The 16,999-nt window shown below is 38.4% G+C and overlaps 1 protein-coding gene across 1 annotated transcript; it reads right to left on the reverse strand.

Moving 5' to 3' along the window:
• Positions 1-423: 423 nt before the first annotated feature.
• On the reverse strand, positions 424-3,103 carry LOC131689858 (nucleolar GTP-binding protein 1). The gene is made up of 4 exons (XM_058975198.1): positions 2,951-3,103; positions 2,569-2,843; positions 1,017-2,496; positions 424-958 (listed from the first exon to the last, which is right to left on the reverse strand). The coding sequence occupies exons 1-4, from the start codon at positions 2,996-2,998 to the stop codon at positions 803-805; spliced, it is 1,959 nt and encodes a 652-aa protein (XP_058831181.1). The 5' UTR covers positions 2,999-3,103; the 3' UTR covers positions 424-802.
• Positions 3,104-16,999: the final 13,896 nt, after the last annotated feature.

Consider the following 16,999-nt stretch of genomic DNA (forward strand, 5'->3'; position numbering starts at 1 on the left):
AACAAATGTCCTCAACTCCTTATTCTCGTTTGGGATCATCCATAAATGACGTAGCATTATATGGGGGATTTGTTTTTGTATTTTGTGATGATGTGTGACGACAGGGGGTAGGGGGTCATGTCATGCTACGTAGCTGTATTAAAGGAGAATAACTAACATCGTTTTTATTTTTTTTTAATTTTACCTCGACAAGGGGGGGGGGGGGGGAGAATTACCGTCAAGCTACATAATTACCAGGGGGTATGTAGAGTTTTGTGACGAATTGCTACGATGGGGGAGGGGGGTGTTAAAAATCATTCAATAAATGCTACGTCATTTATGGATCGTCCCTTTTGTTGCTAATAGTTCTCAAGTTTTCTCTGTGACATTTTTGTGTATTTCCCAATGCACTCAGTGGTATTTCGGACAATAAAAAAATAACTGTTTTACCTGTTTCATAAATGATTTCATTTAAATCGACTTATAGGTGTTTCGTAACGCCACATTAGCCATATACTTATCTTGTTACCGGGCTACTGATACCTCAACAAATTATCAATGTTGAACAAATTCTAACGATGTGCCATCAACAAATCATTACGTAAAAGTCAGTGCAAGCTGCCTACACGATTTTATTTTATTTTTCTTGCAACTGAAGTAATTTCTGTTAAGCATCATTTTATTTAGCAACCATAAACTTTAGGTACTTAAGAACTTCATGCTAAGGAATTACTTTATTACATGAAAATAAAACACCTATTGAGTAGGCACACAGCTCCTAGAATATCCTCAACATGTTGGACAATCTTGCACTGTTCTCTACTTATCGGCGATCTGTCTTGCCCGTACCTCGTTTTCCCGCAAACAAATGCTTCGGCATCAGGTCGGGTATATGCCGGTCGGCTTCTCCCTTGCGGGACCACTTTGTTACCTTCTTTGCAATGTCGTGTTTGGCCATCACCTTAGCCTTCTTCTTGAGCTGTTAAGTAATTCAAATTAGCGAATAGACAAATGCAAAATAACATCGTACTACTTACCACCACACTCTTGATTCCTAGCTCATGACCAGGAGTCTTACGTTTGATAGGCTGTCCAGTAGCTTTAACAACGGCAAACGACTCGCGATCTTTTTTGGGTGTTTTGAGTCCACCGACCGCCGGTACTAGACTGCGACGTATATCAACTTGGTTTTTGGTGAAATTGGCACCATCAGTATCTGCCATATCCACTCCCAGATTTTCCATCGTTTTGCGCAGGTTGTCAACTTTACGATCCCGTACCATAGCCTGCTTATGGCGTGGCATAACGGGACGGCCACTCTTTTGCTGCATTTTACGCGAATCTTTGAGTAAGAACCGCTTAAGGCGGATCTGTTTGGCCATCTCGCGTATCTCTAGCAAAGTTTCGTCCAAATTAAGTGGTGGCGGATCGTAAAAGCCTGATTCCAATCGAAGACCTTCATCTCGCTCGAGCTCTTCCAACTTTTCGAAAATATCCGGATCGATATAGTCGGCAATATTTACACCATTCAGGAACTCGGGAATGATATCGTACCGTTCTTCTTCCGCAATGTCCGCGTAATTTTTCTTCAGATCCAGCGTGTACTCGTCTCCCATCTCCTGCTCGATTTCCTTTTCCAATTTTCGCTGACGACGTGCAATTTTATCTGCATTTGCAGCACGAGCAGCCAAAACGGCTGCCGGTATACAAGGAGGACGTTCTTTGTCATCTCGTTTCGCCGGAATTGCAACGTGCAAACGATTCAACACACCTTCGATCTTTTTGGCCTTCAGTTTCTGATCTACGCGATAACCCAACAGACGTTCACATGCCTCTGTTTTGACCTCCATCACTCCCTTTTCCGTGACGGTAGACATTTGCAGGATGGGAATTTCCTCAGTATCATCTGCAAGATCTTCGATGATTTTTCTTTTCTCCGAATCCAATTCATCCAACGTAAGGATATCGGTTTTGTTCAAAACAAGGATCAGAGGTTTGTTCACAAATAAAGGTTTGATACTGTCAAATAGCTTAGCCTGCTCTTCAATGGAATGTCCACACTGCTCGGAAACATCCATGAAGTACAAAATGCACGCTCTCAAGTGTGCCATGGCGGTGATGGCTTGCATTTCAATAACGTTACGTTCCTCCAAAGGATGATCCAGAATTCCTGGCGTATCAATCACCTGCCATCTCAGATATTTATAATCCGTATGACCTACATACAAACTTTTTGTTGTAAAAGCATAAGGCTGCACTTCGACATCAGCTCGTGTCACTTTGTTAATAAAGCTGGATTTACCCACATTTGGAAATCCGCAAATAATTATGGTGCGAGTGTATGGATCGATCGATGGTAGACGAGACAAATGCTGGCGAACTTGCTCCAGGTAGGTTAAATTAGATGCTTGCCGTTTCATTATAGTAGCCATTCGACCCAAAGCAGCTTTCTTTAATTGTTTGCAACGGTATAAGGAATCTCCAAATTTGAGGAGACGCACATAATCTTTTGCAACACTGCAATAAAAAAAACAAAAACTCATTCATGACAGCAAGCCATCAGCTTTTGAAAACAAATAATAAACTCACGTATCAATCAAATGTCTAGCCGTATTCAGCTGACCCAATGCAAGTTTGTAATGATCTTTATCGTACAGCACATTCATTAAATCAGCGTAGAAGGGATGTACGTCGTCCAATTTAGGGAAATCCTGGATTATCTGCGACAGCCGATCGTGAAAATTCTGCTGGGTGTACTTTACCTTGCGCATATAGAAAGCTCTTATCCGACTAATTTTGTAATGCTTGTGAACCACAGTCGGAGTCTTCCGCTGGGTTTTTGAAAGCATAATATCGATGAAGGCCTAAAAAAACGCATTTCGAATAATAAATTTGTATTGTTTACAGGTTATATATACCGTCCGAAGGAAAAACACTACTGGACGAAACAAAACGAAATTAAACCACATACCTTGGCTGGTGGAACCACCATAATCTTCTTGAAATTGTACAAACTCATTTTGAAGCCGATTTGACGATTTTTCAGGAGAAAACGAGAAAAAACGTCTGACCAAATTACAGCACTAATACGACACGAGGCGAGAGTGCTGTGAAAAGAACGAATTTGACATTCCAAAAATCACAACAATGTGGTTTTTGTTTTTTACAGAAACGTCACTGATCCGAGGGGTCGGCCAATTTGAGTAGCTATGAAAAAATATTACTTTTAGCGACATCTGTCGTTGAGCATTACAGCACTGTGAAAAATATAATTTGTAACTTGTAATTTTGTAATTTTATTGAGCACGACAACCTGTTAGCACAGACTTTGAATCAGGTCAAGGAAGTTTAATAATTAATAATTTCGACTAGCCTACACGCAAAAAAAAACTTCATCCATTTTGGTTACAAATTGCCCATTTTCGGAAGTAATTCGAACTGTCGAAAAACATTCGATATATTTCACAATCACTCAATGAGGTAATGTTAATTGGCGATTTGCAGCAGAGCCAAAATTAGTCATGCGACACCTATGATTCAGCTCATGAACTGGCAAAGTGATACAGTTTGCTTTTTTTCACCCGTAAGTGAGTCGTAGCTTACAACAAAATCTTCATTATCTTCTCGGAAAAAGCTTACCACTGCCAAAATATGAATGAAACCAGTAAGAAATTTAGTTTTATTTGCAATTATTCTGAAATTACAGCCATTTGCAACTATTTCACTCATACATTTCTTCGAAATGTAATCGGGGTATTATTGTGGTTATGAAAAATCGTTCCATAAATAAAGTTCCAACTCGAAACCGAGACCCAATCAGTACCAATGTCAAACTCCTTCATATTTTGAACTACGTAGGAGATTCAGTGAAGACTATCGGAGAGAAGGATCGGCTGTGCATGATACAAAGCTGACACTTTCCTATTAGCCGGATATATTCTTTCCTCGCCTGATCTGGAGAGTTTCATGAATTTACACCATCTCATGAAGGTTTAGCTTAACTTAGGACGAACGGGAAATGCTGTTGCGGCGGCTACGGTGCTCAACAAATTACATTTCGAAACAGCGCGCATATAGCTCTGCGAATAATATTAGAAACCACTATGTTTTACACTCTTTTCGCAAGATGTTTGCTCGTCATCTTATAAAATGATGCTTTTCCTTCATTTTCATAAACAATTATCAACAAATTGATCGGTAATTTGGTGTTTAAAAGTCATTTTTTACCAATGTTTACAGAAAATATATGCACTATGACAGAACAGAATCAAATCAGTAACACTTTCCTTCCAGCGCTATCTGCGAGCGGTTTCAACGTAGAATCGCCAATGGGTACATTGATCCTAATAATAAGGGAAGCATGCTTTATGAATTATTTCAAAGAATTTGCAAATTATCAGCTCGTAGCGGAACCCGTGGTAAAAGCCAGCATCGGAACATTACGGTGATGATCTGAAAACAACGGCATTTTAGACTACACGGTAAATTTATACTACCCATTATATGACTATGTTTCATACATATTTGAGAAATCCATTATACGTCAAAAAGTGATTAGATTTCAGTTATGAGAGAAGAGTATGTTTTACGCCTTTTCGAGAATGCCAACGACAAAAAAAAATGTTATAAAGTATAACTCACAGAGAAAAGAAAATTTACGCTTCAGCGTGAGGACATTTTCAAATAAGGCTACACGGTTAAATAAAACAACTTGCAAGTTCTTTTAACTTACTTTTGAGTTGTGCGTCACTTTCGCACTCATTAGTGTTGTCAAAAACAAAACGAGAGATTTGACTCAGTCGAGGTCTTCCGTAGAGGAAGGTACTTTTGAGTTGATTGGGGTATACTCAAAATTAGCTAAATTCAACTTTAATTTGAGCATAAAAAACAGATCAATGAGTTGTAATTTTTGCCGTGGTTAAATGGAAACTACCTAATTTTAACTTCCTCCACGATACCACGAGATTGAGTCAAAGGAACTCAATTTTAGGTAGTTTTTCGTTTCCGTGTAGCAGAGTATAAACAATTTAGCAAATATTAAATTTTGGAAAAGTGACATCAATTGAATGGTTTTTGCTACCACGTATTACCATTCAAAAAATAGCGGTGTGCATACTTGAACCAACAGAGCAAGAGTTTTCTCGATAAAAGATATTTGAAAAGGTGCAAATAACAAGTCAGCAAGGGAAAGGAACTAAAAAATGTCACATGTAGGTTTAAAAGTTCTGTTATAAAGTTAAAAAGGTAATAAACTAGGGGAAGATCACTCTAGGAATGTAGAACAAATTTGCATCAAATTAGAAAAAACGCATTTAATTTCAATTTTTGCATCAACTTTACACTCCCTCGCAGAGAAGATTGTTTAACAATCGTCCTATGCTAATCCACTTTGATCGATGTTTTGTTGAATGTGGGGCTGATTTTTTTGTAGAGTTTTGACCAGGCCCCTGCTAGGCAGCCATTTTGTCCCAGCCAACATCTGCCTTTGTTAAAATCAAAACAACCCAATGCTATTGCACGGGCGACATGGGCCTAGAAGCGGTTAGGCCCACATATGTTGGCTACTTTCAAAGTCTGTATACCTCCATTGGCGATTCTACGTTGAAACCGCTCGCAGATAGCGCTGGAAGGAAAGTGTTGCTGATTTTATTCTGTTCTGTCATAGTGCATATATTTTCTGTAAACATTGGTAAAAAATGACTTTTAAACACCAAATTACCGATCAATTTGTTGATAATGGTTTATGAAAATGAAGGAAAACCATCATTTTATAAGATGATGAGTATACATCTTGTGAAAAGAGTGTAAAACATAGTGGTTTCTAATATTATTCGCAGAGTTATATACGCGCTGTTTCGAAATGTAATTTGTTGAACACCGTAGCCGCCGCAACAGCATTTCCCGTTCGTCCTAAGTTAAGCTAAACCTTCATGAGATGGTGTAAATTCATGAAACTCCAGATCAGGCGAGGAAAGAATATATCCGGCTAATAGGAAAGTGTCAGCTTTGTATCATGCACAGCCGATCCTTCTCTCCTACGTAGTTCAAAATATGAAGGAGTTTGACATTGGTACTGATTGGGTCTCGGTTTCGAGTTGGAACTTTATTTATGGAACGATTTTTTATAACCACAATAATACCCCGATTACATTTCGAAGAAATGTATGAGTGAAATAGTTGCAAATGGGTGTAATTTCAGAATAATTGCAAATAAAACTAAATTTCTTACTCGTTTCATTCATATTTTGGCAGCGGTAAGTTTTTTTTTCGAGAAGATAGTGAAGATTTTATTGTAAGCTACGACTCACGGGTGAAAAAAAGCAAACTGTGTCACTTTGCCAGTTCATGAGCTGAATCATAGGTGTCGCATGACTAATTTTGGTTTTGCCGCAAATCGCCAATAGCGCATGACCGGAGTGACACCCCCTAGTTTTGACGTCTTACATGCAACGCAAAACACATTGCACGTAACGCAAAATGCATTATGAATTTCTATTTTGATGGAAAAAAATGCATTTGATTTCGCTGATTTTTTAAAATGCATCACAAGTGATCTGCCCCTAGGTTATAAAGCACTGTTATAACTTTAAAAATAACAGCTCCCGACTCTCAGTCAATAAACAAAATGCGTGAGTCGATTACAGCACGTGAACTCCAACGACCAATTTCTTCACTGGATGAAACTCGGTTTTCGTTGAAAACCACACAAGTAACCAATAAGCAATATGACGTAGCCTAATATCTGCTTTAAATCCACACATTGTATAGCACCAGCCTAAAAATGTCTAATTTGAAAGCCTAATATTGTCATTGTCTGTTTTGGTTTTAAATCCATTTCTTATGTTTCCTTTCGGTATGATGACCAAAAAGGAAAAATTTTAAAATAAAATGTTTTATTTAAAACCGTAAATGACTCTCTTGTAATGCATTGTAATGAATATCCTTAATGGGTTTTCGTTCTCACAGGATATGAATGTTTTACGAAAACTACCTTTAATCAGTTTCGAACTGAGGTACCTTGCCTCGTCCTTCACGGTAAGTGCGTTGCGTTTGCTACCTGGACTATATTGCATATGTTCGCTTGAAATGAAATATGCCGAATATAATCTTCAAGAAGAGTTGCATAGCTAATAAACCCACAGCATTACAATAGCATTATATCGGCTCTCTATTTGCTCTATAATGGCACTAAATGCACATGTAAAGCTTACATGCTTAAAAATTTTTGAAGCATGTACGCGTTATATCAGCTTTATATTCACATATAGAGCAAGCGATAATGCTATATTTCGGCGTAAGTATTGACTATTTAAACAAATTATATAAATCCATATCAACATTAGAATAGGGCTAATAAGATTTGTAAACAAACTTTTGTTTTGTTGATTTCTCTTAATTTGTTATATTTTCAACCCAGAAGACATTTGAAATTGATTCTCCCAAGGGAAAAGATGTTGATTCATGTGTATCTTTCATAAAATTCTACTCGACAGCGGAGTAATGAGCGAAATAATTTTGTTTATAAAAATTTCATTAGCCCTTTTGAAGAATTGATATTGAAATGAAAATAATGTGATTTTTTTACTTCTCAAAAAAATGAAATGCGAAAGTTGTAAAGTATTTGCGCATTACTGACTTCTTTTAAGAAGTAAATAGGTATTTTTTTAAATTTTTCATGAAAGCGAAAACTATGCATTCAACTTTGCAGGCATGAGTATAAATTACCCATTTTTCTGTGTTGGAAGAGTTAAAACTATGCATTTTTTACTTTGTTGTGTGGAGTAGAAAGTATGTAGATTCTGACGTACATTCTGTTTACACAAAAGAGAGTAAAAACAATAAATTCATTCCATGGGTAGTCTCAGTTTCCCACAAAAATGTGCACTTCATATAAGGTAATCGCAAAAAGCTTTATTATAACTATGAAGTATTTCGAATCTTTTTTTAAATCCACATTGCGACTTTTCAGCCATGCGCCACCGGGCCGTGCGTTGAGTATGCATCAGTGCGAGTGAGAAAACGTTTTGACGTTTGTTTTTGTTTCGATCGCACTCGTGTGTATCCCATATAGCAAGAACTCGACGAAATGCTAGATTATCGCGAGATAGACAATACCCATTATTGTGCGCAGCGATGCCACATGTTTTTTTGAAATGTCTGTAGAAGAATAACTAAAATGTCTGTAAAAGTCTGTAGATGGTTGTGTAAATCCTAGTTACACTAAAATTTTACTTTAAAAATAGATTGAAAGTAGAATTTTATTGTGAAGGAATCACTCGTATTCGAAAACAGTTCTTCTAGTGCAACTTTACTAAACACTATTACCCTTTTAAAAGTCCGTAGATCTCTGGCTACGTCTGTAGGAGACATCAAAAGTCTGTAAAATACAGACATGTCTGTAAATCTGGCATCGCTGATTGTGCGAAATAATGACTACAGCGCAAATTCATTAGTTGGGGGTTCGCTAGTTGGGGTGGTTGTTAGTTGGGTGTTCGCTAGTTGGGGCATGCCCCAACTAAAAGACATTCTTTTGTCAAAATTGAAAGTCAAAAAGTGCTTGACGTTTGAAAGTCATCGATTTCAGGGAGCTCATTGGTTGATCTGTGGCGATCTAGAAAAAAAAACAGTCATGTGACATCTATGATTCAGCTCATGAACTGGCAAAGTGATACAGTATATATTTTTTCACTCGGAAGTTAGTCGAAGCTTCCAACAACAACTTCATTTTCTTTTCAGAAAAAGTTTACCAGTGCCAAAATATGAATGAAACGTAAGTATTTAGAAGTTAGAAGAAGAAGTAAGAAGTATTTAGAAGTTAGAGTAGAAGTTTAGAGTAAGAAAATTTAGTTTTATTTGTAATTATTCTGAAATTACAGCAATTTGAAATTATTTGGGTCATTTATTTCTTCGAAATGTAATCGGGGTATTATGGTTGTTATAAAACTGTGTCTGATACAATGCTGACACTTTCCAATTAGCCGATATTCCTCGCGTGATCCAGAGAGTTTCAAGAATTCATATCATTTCATGGAGGTTTATCTTGACTTAGGAGAAACGGGATATGATGTTGCAGCGACTACGGTGCTCAACAAATTACATTTCGGAACCGCACGGAAAAAACTGAGCTAGTCGTATTTTCTAGGATGCGTGAACCAGCGCAACTACAGCTTCAATTAATGGATCAAACTATTGCTCAGGCTTCAATATTAAAATATCTCGGGGTATGGTTCGACTCTAACAGCCAATTTCTTCACTGGATGAAAACCGGTTTTCGCTGTAAACCAGTTTTCAGGTTGCTGGTTGGAAATTGGCTGTAAAGGTACCTGGTGATATCACATTAGGTATCTGAAACAGAAGTGCCAACAAAGGATCAACTTTCTCCGTACAATAACCGGAACATGGTGGGGTGCCTATCCAGGAGACCTGATCAGGCTGTACCTAACAACGATACTATCAGTTATGGAGTACGGATGTTTCTGCTTTCGCTCCGCTGCGAACATACACTTCATCAAACTGGAGCGAATCCAGTATCGTTGCTTGCGTATTGCCTTGGGTTGCATGCACTCGACCAATACGATGAGTCTCGAAGTGCTGGCGGGCGTTCTTCCGCTGAAAAATCGATTCTGCGACATTTCATATCGATTGCTCATTTGATGCAATATTCTGAACCCATGGGTGATCGCAAATTGCGAAAGGCTTGTCGAGCTTAATTCTTAGACCCGATTCATGTCCTTGTACTTCGATTGCATGGCACAGAACATCGATTCATCTTCGTATAACGTTAACCGTGCTCATCTCTTAGATATTTCTGATCTAATTGTATTTTTCGACAAATCCTTGCAGAAAGATATTTGTGGAATACCGGATCACATTCGCCCACAAGTGGTATATTTTCTATAATAAATACCATCAAGTCCACTGCGGCAAAATGTTCTACACTGACGGATCAATTCTCGACGGGTCCACAGGCTTCGGTATCGTCAACGAAAATCTTGCTGCCTCATTCAAACTCAATGATCCTGCTTCAATTTACGTCGCAGACTTAGCTGCCATTCAGTATACTCTCGGGAACATTGACACCCTGCCCTCATACTCCCTGCTCCATTGAGGCAATCCATGCTGCGAAGCCTGGGAAGCACTCACCGTATTTCCTGGGAAAAATACGGGAATATCTGAGTGCTTTATCTAAAAATATTACCAGCTACCTTGGTTTTGGGCCCGTCACATTGTTCTATTGCGGGCAATGAGAAGGCGGACTCTTTAGCCATTAGGGCGCATTAGAAGGCGACACTTACGAAAGACCAATTTGCTTCAATGATTTTTTCACTATCTATCAACGAATGCTTGGTTTAAGGGCTTGGATGTAAACCGGGATTTTATTCGCACGATGTCAAGGCTCATGTCCAACCATTACACATTTAATGCGTATCTCCGTCGTATAGGGCTTGCTGAAGATAATCATTGTGTTTGTGAGAACGGCTATCACGATATTGAGCATGTTGTTTGGCTGTGCGCAGAGTACTGTGTTGCCAGGTCCCAACTAATAGATTCCCTTCGGGCCCGAGGTAGATCATTATGTGCCAGTCCGGGACGTTCTGGCAAGCCGTGACCACCCCTATATTTTTCTTATCTACATCTTTTTGAAAACTACTGATGTCCAAGTTTAATACATTTTCCCCTCTCTCATTCACAGTAGAACCTCACCAACCTATCCCTGTATCTACAATATGGGATTGCTTCACGAGCCTTCGATGCATACCCTTCTTGATAACCGTCTATCCAGAACATCATGACATACCTCACATGCAGATGATATAATTATCCGAAATATCGACCCTCTCCTCGCCCCTGCGATTATAGGCTGGAAACCACTACAACAAAGTGTGCATATCCGTCACAATGATCAACCAGCAAATGACAATCTCAATACACAATATGTATCCCACTTCCTACCCTTTTCCTTTACTTACATAAGAGGGGAGCAAGCCGCCCCTAAATACGGCTTTCCCTACACTAACATGTGCCATGTAATTAAAAAAAATGAATTATCGGCCTCGTTGGTATGTGGTATCGATTATTCATCACCAACAAATTTTTATTTCGCAACAAAGGGGCAAAACTCACCTCCCTAGCCCAGTTAAGGATCGCTGCCGCAACAACACCGGAAGAACTCGTTTGATGTTGACCTAGTCAGTTGGATTAGAATAAATATGCCAGACCTTAGTGCAGCTGGTGATAAGCACTACTATGAGTGAAATGATTTGGTAAAATTACAGCAAAATAACTTTTGAAGTAGAATACTTGTAACGTTTCAATATAGGGGCCCCGTTTCAAAATTTTTGGCCGGTATTTTACCCGAGACTTTGAACGCAAATATCTGGTGTTGTACTGAAAGGAAACTTCAGATTTTTGCATAATCTGATTAGAAATATGCGCAACAATTTTGTAACTAATTTTGTAGAATGTACAATTACTGAAAATAGCGGAAAAATTCGATTTTGTGAAAGCAGGTATTATCTGTTTTATGATTGGTTCGTGCAATTCGATTGCAAGCGAGCCAGACTAGCTCCTCCTCTCTGTCGATGAAATTTACCTTTTTTGTTCGACGGCCCCTTTGGCTTCGAATATAAACTGTATCAAGTATAAAAAACCGGGGGCGTATGCAAGTACGGCATCATTCGTGTGTTACACTCGTGCTGGCTACAACAGCACTCAAATAATGCTACCTCATTTATGGATCATCCCTTTGCTGAAAATGTATTTTTTTAGATTGTGTAGAGTTTAGACAACAATTCAATATGGTTAACAACAAGAATAACATTTCTGAAACTAGTTGAAAGTTGATGTAATTTTGTCTCTAGTAGGTCAGGATCGGTTTTATGAGCATTGGATTTTTGTTGTATTATCAACTATATGAATAGCCTCTTAGCAGGATGCAATGAATGGCGTACTAAAATTTGGTGTACTACGTATGTACTGCAAGTTGTGAGGTTGACTAATGAAGAAAAGTAAAATTAATGCTCGATAAATTTTTAACAGTCACGATCACATTCATTCGAAACTGCCGAATTTCGATGTTAAGTAACATTGAAGAATTTCAAAACGTAAAACTGTTCATCTGCTGATAGAATAATTTTGACGGTTAATCCTCCTAGAAGTAATTATAGAGAAGAATTACTCTTCAAGCAAACTTGGGTCGAGACTTAATGTCTCCAGCAAAGTTTTCGAAAGTGCTATTTCAAACAACTTTGTCAAAGACATAAATATCCCACATATTCAGAGTATCGAAATATAGAAGTTGAAAACCTTTACAACAAGCTATTCTGAAATTACTGTATTTGATAAATCTCTTCTGTGGTAATTAAATAATAAATTCACATTGCGTTCAAGGTGCCTTTGAAGCTTACAAAAAATAAGGGAACTGGATTTATAACAAATAATTCCCAGATATTAAAAGGACTCAAAAACACAAAGAGTGATTCCATTTTCAGGAGCTAGCTTCAATTCGGCGCTAGCTTAGTCCGCCCACCAAGTTAGTGTCGGATTCTGATGATATGAAGTCGAAACGCAAGTTTCAGTTCCATCCATCCATAATTTAGTTATAGGTTTTGTGTTCTCAACTCGCAATGATTGTTTCAAACAATTTTATCCGTAGCGCAGAAAAAAATAATTTTCACCCAAATTTTTCTTCACTAAGAGAAATATAGCATGCCCAGTCCATTTAAATCCCTATATGTTGAATTCATGTAGCATTCATATTTTCAACAAAATTGTTTGAAATGACATTATCAAAAACTTTGCTGAAGGCACCATGTCTCTTAATATTTTTGAAAAATTAATTCACCATAATTACCTCTATGAGAATTAATCACTAAAATTTCTATATCAAAGCAGACGCTGTTTTATGTTGATAACTTCCCGAAGATGTCAAACCTTCAAAGTCAAGGATTATTATACTAGGTGATCTTGAACGTTGAAAATTTTTTAGATAATTTATCCCACTTTGAAAGATCGTAATTTTTGACTTCATTGACATATTATACAAGAAAATAATCTATAGAGGTTTGAAAACTGTTCCATGTTGATCCTTCTTGTTTGTAGACTGGAATGACGTCTGTTAGACTACTTATGTTTTTGAGTTTTCAATAATTTATCAAACTCATATTAAATTTTAAAATTTTTTCAAAAAATTTGCGACCTTCATCAAAACCCCCTCCAAACCAAATTTCTGGCTACGCCACTGGGCAAAAGGCATAAGTTTCATTTTCAGTCGAACTGACTGGTCGCGGTAAAGGAGGAAAGGACTTGGAAGAGCTGCCTACCGTGGAGGAGTCAAGCGCATCTCGGAGTATGAAAAGCTGCCAAGCGTCATCGTGGAGGAGTGAAGCGCATATCTGTGTTGATTTACGCAAAAAAACGGTGACGTGCTGAAGGTGTTCCTGGAACTCATTTTTTGACGCTGTGACGTATAGTGAACATGGCAAGCGAAAAACCGTCACCGCAATGAATATGTGTATACTGAAATGACGCACTTTAAAGGGCGAACACGAAATTATTGCGACACATTCAACAGGGCATAACTTTTTTACCATTGGGTAAAAATCAATCAAATTTTTCACACTTTCTCATAGATGTGTATTGTTTACATGCTGTCAAACTCGAAGTCGTGTTTTTCGATTCAACGAAAATGGAGGTGAACCAACGCGAGTCGAGAAAACAAATTCTTTCCAAACACCTGGAATTTCCTGACCTGTCGCACCGGCAGTTGGGAAAAATGTTCAACATTCACCATTCAACCGTCTCCAGAGTGTTGAAGCGGTCCCAGGAGCGGTTGACGTTGGACCACGGCAAAGGAGCTGGAAGAAAACCGGGACCGGAGAACAAAAAGACGGAGGAAAAGGTGAAGCGGATGATTAAAGCAAATCCCAACATCTCAAGCAGTGATTTGGCTAAAAAGATCGTCATGCCTCAGAGCTATGTCCAGAAAGCAAAGAAGAGAGCTGGACTACATACATACAAGGTACAGAACTTCCCAAACCGCGATGAGCGGCAACAATCGACGACGAAAACTCGGGCACGGAAGCTCTACGAGAAGCTGCTGACAAAATATAGCTGCTATGTGATGGACGAAGAAACGTATATAAAAGCCGATTTCAAGCAAATTCCGGGGTTGGAGTTTTTCACCGGCAAGAGCAAGTTCTATGTGGACGACAAATTTAAGAAGAAGAAAATGTCGAAGTTCGCCTCCAAATATCTCATTTGGCAGGCCATCTGCTCTTGCGGACTGAGGAGTGAGCCTTTCGTGACAAAGGGCACAGTAAATGGCGATATCTACACATCTGAGTGCCCCGAGAAGCACCTTTTGCCGTTCTTGTAGCAGCACGACGAAGCTCCGCTATTTTGGCCAGATTTGGCATCATGCCACTATTCTAAAAGTGTCCTGGAGTGGTATGAGGCCAATTCTGTCCATTTTGTTCCAAAGGACATGAATCCGCCAAACTGTCTGGAGCAATACTGGGCAATGATGAAGCGGGAACTTCGGAAAAGCAAGAAGACAGTCAAAGACGAGAAGGACATGTTAAGAAAATTTAAAAAAAACTGAGAAACTGGTACCGGATGACACTGTAAAGACTTTGATGGAGGGCATCAAGCGAAAATGCGTTCAATTTTACACTCAAGGCTCCATCGGTTAACTTTTCTTTTGATTTTTGAAGTAAATATATGTGTAAAACTACCCTAAAATTTTGGTTTGATTTTAAACATTTTAAGAAAATTGGCATGACATTTTCGGTGTCGCAATAATTTCGTGTTCGCCCTTTATAGGGATTTAGGGGTAAAAAGCTAAATTATTTTTGGATCAATATGAAAAATGCCCTTTTCAGGGCCACAAATCTATTAGAGGAATTAGTTTACGTTTTCTATTCCACAAGATGTTTCTCTATAGTGAGCATATTGGGTTAGAATTGTGTGATTCGAATTTTCGTGGGCGTATCAAAATTCTGCTAGTGTTTGCATAAAATATAAAAATCTGTCAATAATTTTCGAAAGAGTGCGTTAAAACAAATACTCGTCCCACTCGAACCCGGCCTTCAGTTTCCTGTGGGCCGAATTCATCCTCTGCTGAAGAAAGGAAACTACGCCGAATGTGTTGGAGTGGCAATACTCGTCTATCTGGCGGCACCGAAAAGAAGGCCTAAATTGAGCATTAAACCAACCCTTGTACAAACGTCCTTTTCAGGACGACCACATGTGGGGCCCTATTCTCACAGTCACGTCACTTAGTGACTAGAGCAAAATTTCCTTTTAGTCACTAAGTGACATGACTGTGAGAATAGGGCCCGTGATAAAAAAATTGAAATCCTTCCCATGGTACATATTGTTCTAGAAATAGAGTCTCAGAGGATGGATTACATGTTGTACAATGCAGCTTGTTAATATTTACTTGTCCTGAAAATCAGTCAATCAATTCAATTGGATTGGGTAATGATCGAAATACTTTCGTAAACCCACTGACATGAAAATCAGAAGCATCATGTCGAGGATATTGTTTTAATATTCCATAAGCTTAAATAGAATTCTTGATTACTGTTCAACTAACCAGCTTATTCAAAGACGTAACTATCAAATATATGATTCGCTAAAATGTACAATGAAAAAGAAACGATTTAGTGAAAGCGTCAATCTGAGCCTTGATTGATCGTATACCGCTCGACCGACGCGAGCGAGACTATTACTGGTTTTTAGTATTTTCTGTTCCCTACTTTTTAATTCCACGAAACGAAACTTTACAACTTTTAAGAGGGAAAGAATCGGTGTTTCTCATCAAAACCCAAACGGCAAAATTTTTTGCCCTGGAGATGAAGACATAGACCTTTGAAACGCAGGTGATAGACGCAATAAAATATTAATTTAAGAAACCCGTGACTAAACGCCATCTTTCTTTAATTGATCCAGCAATTCAACATTTTCATTATACGATGCAGAGAGAAATCATAAACGGTTTATAACGCTACAGCTACACCAATCATGTCAGTATCGCAACCATGGACAACAGTTCAATCCGGAAATGGAGAGCAGAAGTCAGCAGCACCCAACAAGAATCGAATCCAGCGCATCATTCGCCAAAGCGAACATAAACGGTTCTTTCAGGACCATCAGTCTTTCAATGAAGAATTAATTAGTTTTTCCTTTTTCCGAAAAGTTCTGTTGATAACCTACATATTCATATAAATAGTGTATTCTACTTCACTCCGGTTATGTCTCTGACATTACCCACCCATCTTTTTTACACCATTTTGAGCGACTTAGTGGAATGCCACATTTCAATTGTAGCACATAGCGAAATATTACTTTCCACAACCCTCCGGACGTCGCGCATATGGCCTACCGAACGAGCAGCCGCTTGTACCCTAAGACGATTTGGTTAGATTTTAGAGCAGCGTGAACTCAGTGCACTAGTGCGATTGCCGAAAGGTTAATTTGTAGTAAATTTTATTTGTTTTTCATTTTCATTGCTTTGTAAAAGAAATTAGCAATATTTGGTGAACTCATCTTCGCTACCTTGAAACGAAGGGTTATTCGGGCAAAATAAATCTGAACCAGAGTAATAGTTAACTTAGACTTTTTAGATATTTTGTAAAGAATCAATTCCAAAAAAATGAACCTATTCTTCTTCCCACCATACCCGGAGAAATTGATGTAAAATCCGGAGATCGCTCCCGAAAACCGAAGTCTCCGGGTCAAACCCGGAGGGGTGGCAACCCTATTTGGTTCATTGTTGCACGTTCGCTTCGTACAATAATCGAAGAGGAATGAAAATATGCATGAACGAATAGACAGTTGGTTCGTTTGACGTTTTCGGCAGCGTCACTGACTATTGAAAATAAATGCACCCGAATATGACCAATTATCATTCAATGAATTTGAATTAGTGGTGGGGACACAAATTTTGGGCACAAATAATATTTGTAAATCAAAAAGGTATTCAGTTGTCATCACTTTTCCGGAAAACCAAACTATA

The sequence above is a fragment of the Topomyia yanbarensis genome, chromosome 3, assembly GCF_030247195.1.
Source record: "Topomyia yanbarensis strain Yona2022 chromosome 3, ASM3024719v1, whole genome shotgun sequence".
Classification (NCBI taxonomy): domain Eukaryota; kingdom Metazoa; phylum Arthropoda; class Insecta; order Diptera; family Culicidae; genus Topomyia; species Topomyia yanbarensis.

Bases quoted from the DNA above. Each gene is read 5' to 3' on its own strand.
- LOC131689858 (XM_058975198.1), bottom strand. From the start codon at position 2,998: ATGAGTTTGTACAATTTCAAGAAGATTATGGTGGTTCCACCAGCCAAG. The intron at 2,844-2,950 runs GTATGTGGTTTA...GCGTTTTTTTAG, and splicing joins TGGTGGTTCCACCAGCCAAG to GCCTTCATCGATATTATGCT. The intron at 959-1,016 runs GTAAGTAGTACG...ATTACTTAACAG, and splicing joins TAGGAATCAAGAGTGTGGTG to CTCAAGAAGAAGGCTAAGGT.